The following is a 5,614-nucleotide window of genomic DNA, read 5'->3' as shown; positions in this document are numbered from 1 at the left end:
TTTGCAGTGTTTTGGAGTATAACTCCACCATTGTCAGAATCTACTAATCGAACCCCCAAACAAGCCAATTGTTGAATATCTCTAGCTAATTGTCTTTTCTCAGCCTCTACATGTGCTAAGCTACCTATAGATCGGCGGCTTAAGGCATCTGCTACAACATTAGCTTTCCCTAGATGGTAGAGAATGTGAACATCGTAACATTTCAATAACTCTAGCCATCGCCTCTGTCGCGCCTCTTTCGCAAATTCAATTCTTTTTGCTTGAAGATATATTGCAGGCTTTTATGATCTGTAAATACATCAACATGAATACCATATAAATAATACCGCCATATCTTAACTGCATGGATAACCACAGCTAACTCGAGGTCGTGGGTCGGATAATTCCTATCATGCTTCCTCATCTGCCTTGAAGCATACGCAATTACATTCCTATGTTACATCAGACACATCCTAACCCAACACCTGAGGCATCAGAATAGACGGCATAACCCTATGGACCCTCTAGAAGTGTTAGAACTGGCGCTGAGGTCAACCTATTCTTAAGCTCCTTGAAACTCTGCTCACAAGTGTCTGTCCACTGAAACTTAGTTGCTTTCTGAGTCAGCTTCGTCAATGGTGACGAAAGGGAAGAAAAACCCTCTACAAACCTCCAGCAGTATCCTACTAAGCCTAGAAAGCTAGGAACCTCTGTCAGAGTGGTAGGTTGATGACGTCCAAATCCACTACTAGAAAGAAAATGGACACGTTCGCATGCAATATAATTTACCCAACTATGAGTCGGGGTCAAATCCCACAGAGAATAATATGTAGGCGAATAGGCGTGTAAGAGAATTATCACTTGTTATGCAATGCCAAACACTTAAAATAGTTTTTGAGAAAATATTTATAACTAAATGCGAAAATGTAAACTAACCTAGAAAGCAAGTAAAATGATCAATGGCTACAAGCATGGACACACGGGGAATTACACTCAAGTAACGATCCAATGTATTTCACGATTTTACAAATATGAGCGAGTTTATGTTAATTGGCCTCGAGTAATAAATCTATATTAGCTTCTTCCAAAGACTAACAAGACTTCCTAATTGAATTATCCCTAAAAAATGAAGAGATTAAGCACACCCGATTATGGCTACAAGTAGTTCAATCCTATCCCAAGGTAGAATCTTTAAAATGAGGGTTAAAGCCTCAAGTTCTTGTTAATTAATCCTTCCTAACCCCAAATAATCTTTTCCAAAATTAATTCGAAATTAATGGGCAAGTCTTGGGGTTAGCTAATCCCTTTGGAAACACTAAAGAACAAGAATAGTTAAAGAAACAATAACTCACTTCATAATAAATGAAAATCGTTCAATACATAAGCACAACAAGATATTTAATCCACACTTTAAACATGAATATTCCCATAAACAAGATTCAAGTGTTAAAATAAATACTATACACTTAGATATACAATACAAAGCAAGAAATGAAGAAATGAACATAAATGGCTAAGAAATTCTCAACCAAAAGCTTCAAATCTTCAAGACCCAAGTGTGTGTGCAAGAACCCTAGATCCAAAACTTGTTTCTCTCTAGTCTAAGGACTGAAAATAAGCCAAAGATATGTTTTCCATCAGCTAGGTCGTGTATTTGTGGGTTTGGAATGGAGCAGATGTGAATTTCCAAGTCTGCCCAGGTCTGAAGCTTGTTGGCCGCACCTGCGGAAGGATCCTCGTAGGTGCGGTTTCGCAGATACAGATAGCCTATCGCAGAAGCGATCATTGAAGGGAAACTTTGACTCCGTAGAAGCGGACATGCATGCGTAGATGCGCAATCACAGATGCTTATTTTATGCGCAGATGCGCTACCGCAGAAGCGGTTCTTCTCTCACAGATACGGTCCCAGGGAAGGAAGCTTAATTTCGCAGATGCGGCCTTCCACCTCGCAGATGCGTGGTCGCATATGCGGACAGTGTTCCGCAGATGCGAAGTCACTGAAGGATTTTTCACTTTTGTACCTTTTTTTGCTCAATTCTACTTCAATTGAATTCAACTCTCTTTATGGCATTATTTACTGAAAATCTAGCAATACACACCATAAACAACCTGATATTATAATTAAAGGACGCAAAATCTCAAGAAAAGATAGTAAAATATATGGTAAAATCACCACTCATCATAGGTCTAGGCCAGGATTTCACGGCCTCAATCTTCTAAGTGTCTACCTTTATACCTTCATCGAATACAATATGCCCCAAGAATGCTACAGACTTCAACCAGAACACACATTTAGAAAACTTAGCATACAACTTACGATCACGGAGGGTTTGGAGTACCGCTCACAAGTGGTCCGCATGCTCGTCCTCTAAACGTGAATAAACCAGAATATCATCAATAAATACTATCACGAACAGATCTAAAAATTGTCGAAATAGGCTATTCATCAAGTCCATAAATACGGCGACTGCATTTGTCAACCCGAAGGACATCACAAGGAACTCGAAGTAGCCATATCTGGTCCTGAAGGCTATCTTCGAAATATCTTTCTCTCAAACTCTTACCTGGTGGTACCTCGACATCAAATCTATCTTTGAAAAACATCTAGACACCTGCAACTGATCAAAAAAGTCATTGATCCTTGGAAGTGGATACTTATTCTTAATAGTTATCTTGTTCAGCTGCCTATAATAAATACACATTCTCAACGAGCCATTTTTCCTCTGCACAAACAGTATCGGTGCACCCCAGGGTGAGGTACTGGTCCTGATGAAACCTTTCTCCAGCAAATCTTTTAACTGCTCCATCAACTCCTTCAATTCGGCAGGTGACATTCTATACGGAGGGATGGATATTGGTTGAGTTCCCGGAAGAAAATCGATGCTAAAATGAATCTCTCACTCTGGAGGAATACCTGGAAGCTCATCTGGAAACACATCTGCGTACTCTTTGACTGCTGTAATAGACTGAAGTGTAGGTATCTAAGCATCTAGATCTCTAACTCACACAATATGATAAATGCACCCTTTTGCGATCATTTTCCTTGTCTTCGGATAGGAAATAAACCTACATATGGGTGTCGCTTTATTACCTACCCATTCAAGGACTGGCTCACCCAAAAATTGAAATCTAGCTGCCTTTGCTCAGCAATCAACTATGGCATAGCAAGCTGCCAACCAGTTCATGCCCATGATAACATCAAAATCCATCATCTCTAGCTCAACTAGGTCAGCTGAGGTCTGACGATTACTAACTATCACCGTACAACCTCGATAAACCAATCTAGCAATTATTCATTCTCTGACCGGTGTAGATACCGCTAAAGGATCACTTATTATTTCAGGCACTATACCAAACTTCCCCGCGACAAATGGGGTAATATACGATAAAGTAGATCCTGGGTCTATCAAGGCATAAGCATCGTGAGAGCATATGGTCAATATACCTGTCGCAATGTCTGGTGAAGACTCCTGGTCCTGTCAACCCGCTAAAGCATAGATACGGTTTTGGTTACCACCTGAACTGGAACCTCTACCTCTGCCTCGATATCTACTAGCCGAAGACTGAGACTCGCGCCTTGAAAGATGCAGAGACAGAGATGATCTTGTTGCTGAACTCGCTGGTTATAACATACCCCCAGAATCTCTATTTGGGCAATCTCGCATCATATGCCCCAGATGCCCACATGCATAACAAGCATCGGAACCTGCTCGACATTGGCCCAAGTGTCCTGTACCACATATGTCACACCGCGGCAGAAACGACTATGTCTTCCCTGAACCTCGCTGTCGCTGCAAACCCGACGCCCATGAGCTCTCACCTGGTCCTGACTGAGTATAGCGGTCATACCTGTAACCCTGTAACTGAGGTGATGGAGGCCTAGGTGGTCGTCCAAAGTATTGGAGCCTATAACTTCCCTGAGACTGCTCTTGAGACCTGGAAATCTCATCCTCTTACACTGACCTTGCTCAGTCCTCTATGTACCCTATTGCCGACGCCTACCCCTTTCTATATTCTAGGCGAATGCCTAAATCTAGGAGATATCCATACTATCCTACAATGCAGCAGTGGCACATGCCTCGGTCAACTCTGGGGCCAACCCTGCTATAGACCTGTGGATCCTGTCCCGCATAGCAGAAACTATGGATGGAGCATATCTGGCCAATTAGTAAAAACTGAGACTATACTCTCGAACACTTATATTGACCTACTTGAGGGCTAGAAATTGATCGACTCGAGCCTGTCGGATCTCCCGTGATATGTACTGGTCAAGGAAGGCATCTGAAAATTTTCCCAAGTAGTTGTAGGTGCATCACGTCCCCTGGACCTCTCCCATCCCTCGTACCAAAGGATGGCTATATCTCGGAGTCAAAAAGGTGCTAGCTCAAATGCCTCTTTCTCCATTGCATACATAACCCGAAAGATCCTGTGAAGCTGATTTATTAAATCCTACGGGTCCTCCCTCTGATCTGTCCCTGTGAACTCTGGGGGACTCAAAGCAACAAACTCTCGGACCCTTGAACTCCTAGACCCCTCAGAAGACCCTGCACTAGCTGATGCCCTGGCCTGTTGCTGGGTAGCTACCAACTGTGTCAATAAATGCACCGCACTCCTCAAGTCTTGATCTGATAGAAGTGGAGGGGGAACTGGATGTGCGGTAACCCTAGAAATATCCTCAGGTGGTGGAGGAGCCGGTAATGGCTGAGTAGGGGTCTCGCCCTAGCCTCAGATTGGTCCCCATCTACTAGGGGTACCCTGCTGTTCCCCTCACTTTCTGTTGTATCTCTCCTCTGGCTAGCCATAGTCTTCCTAGTCACTGTCATCTGTGTATGCAAACACCAACACGTAAGTTAACTCAAATTTCCTATAACTCAGTTTTATAGCATGATTTATATTTGAATGAAGGGTAACCAACTCCTAAATGCCCTTTAGTTCCCTGCTTATATAATGTGGTGCACAACACATCTATAAACAAGACCTATTATCACGTCCCGAACCTGGGGCGAGACCGGCACCCGGTGCCTCACTTAACCTAGCTTACCAACTTACAACTGAGAGACTCTGAATATTCAATGTTATACTTTGTCCATGGGGCCACATTGCAAGAAAATTTGCGAATCAAAATATAAAATTGAATGGAAACTAGCTTTGACTAAACCTCAGTATAAAGCTAGGCCGACAAGGTTGTCATAACTACTACAGCTGAGAAACCAACAAAATACACATACAAGGCCTAAAAGCCCAACATACTGCACTAACTAACATGATATGTCTACAAGCCTCTCCTGATGGATGTACTGCGGTCCAAACAGGGCCCCGACGTACCCTTAATTTATATACATATATACATAATATGTACTCAAAACCCTAGACCCGGGAACTCCAAAGAATGCGGAGCTTACCGATCAAGCTGATTATGGACAACACCTACGGAGGAGTTCTACCAGGCTGTCTATCTGAACTTGAAAGCATGAAATGCAACATCCCCTAGAATAGGACGTCAGTACAAAATAATGTACCGAGCATGTAAGCCAAAAGAATAACTGAAAGCTGAAACTAAACTAATAATATATTAACTGAAAGTAACTCGGAGTCAAAGATGATCTGGAGATATACTTACCTGCTGATACTCACT

At 42.4% G+C, this 5,614-nt stretch overlaps 1 protein-coding gene across 1 annotated transcript; it reads right to left on the bottom strand.

Moving 5' to 3' along the window:
- Positions 1-2,876: 2,876 nt before the first annotated feature.
- Positions 2,877-4,802, bottom strand: LOC109244404. The gene is made up of 8 exons (XM_019411488.1): positions 4,734-4,802; positions 4,433-4,680; positions 4,038-4,136; positions 3,800-3,915; positions 3,614-3,709; positions 3,497-3,555; positions 3,285-3,455; positions 2,877-2,945 (listed from the first exon to the last, which is right to left on the bottom strand). The coding sequence occupies exons 1-8, from the start codon at positions 4,800-4,802 to the stop codon at positions 2,877-2,879; spliced, it is 927 nt and encodes a 308-aa protein (XP_019267033.1).
- Between the last annotated feature and the right edge of the window lie 812 nt (positions 4,803-5,614).

Source organism: Nicotiana attenuata, unplaced genomic scaffold (genome assembly GCF_001879085.1).
Source record: "Nicotiana attenuata strain UT unplaced genomic scaffold, NIATTr2, whole genome shotgun sequence".
Taxonomy (NCBI): Eukaryota; Viridiplantae; Streptophyta; class Magnoliopsida; order Solanales; family Solanaceae; genus Nicotiana; species Nicotiana attenuata.
Note: the sequence above shows the minus strand (reverse complement) of the source record. Positions and strands in the feature narration are given on the sequence as shown.

What these genes read in the sequence shown, in the direction of transcription:
- LOC109244404 (XM_019411488.1), bottom strand. Translation starts at nt 4,802, where the DNA reads ATGACAGTGACTAGGAAGACTATGGCTAGCCAGAGGAGAGATACAACA. An exon ending in GCATGTGCCACTGCTGCATT is followed by an intron (nt 3,916 to 4,037) that starts GTAGGATAGTAT and finishes TGAGATTTCCAG; the next exon opens with GTCTCAAGAGCAGTCTCAGG. An exon ending in CCCAAATAGAGATTCTGGGG is followed by an intron (nt 3,556 to 3,613) that starts GTATGTTATAAC and finishes GCATCTTTCAAG; the next exon opens with GCGCGAGTCTCAGTCTTCGG.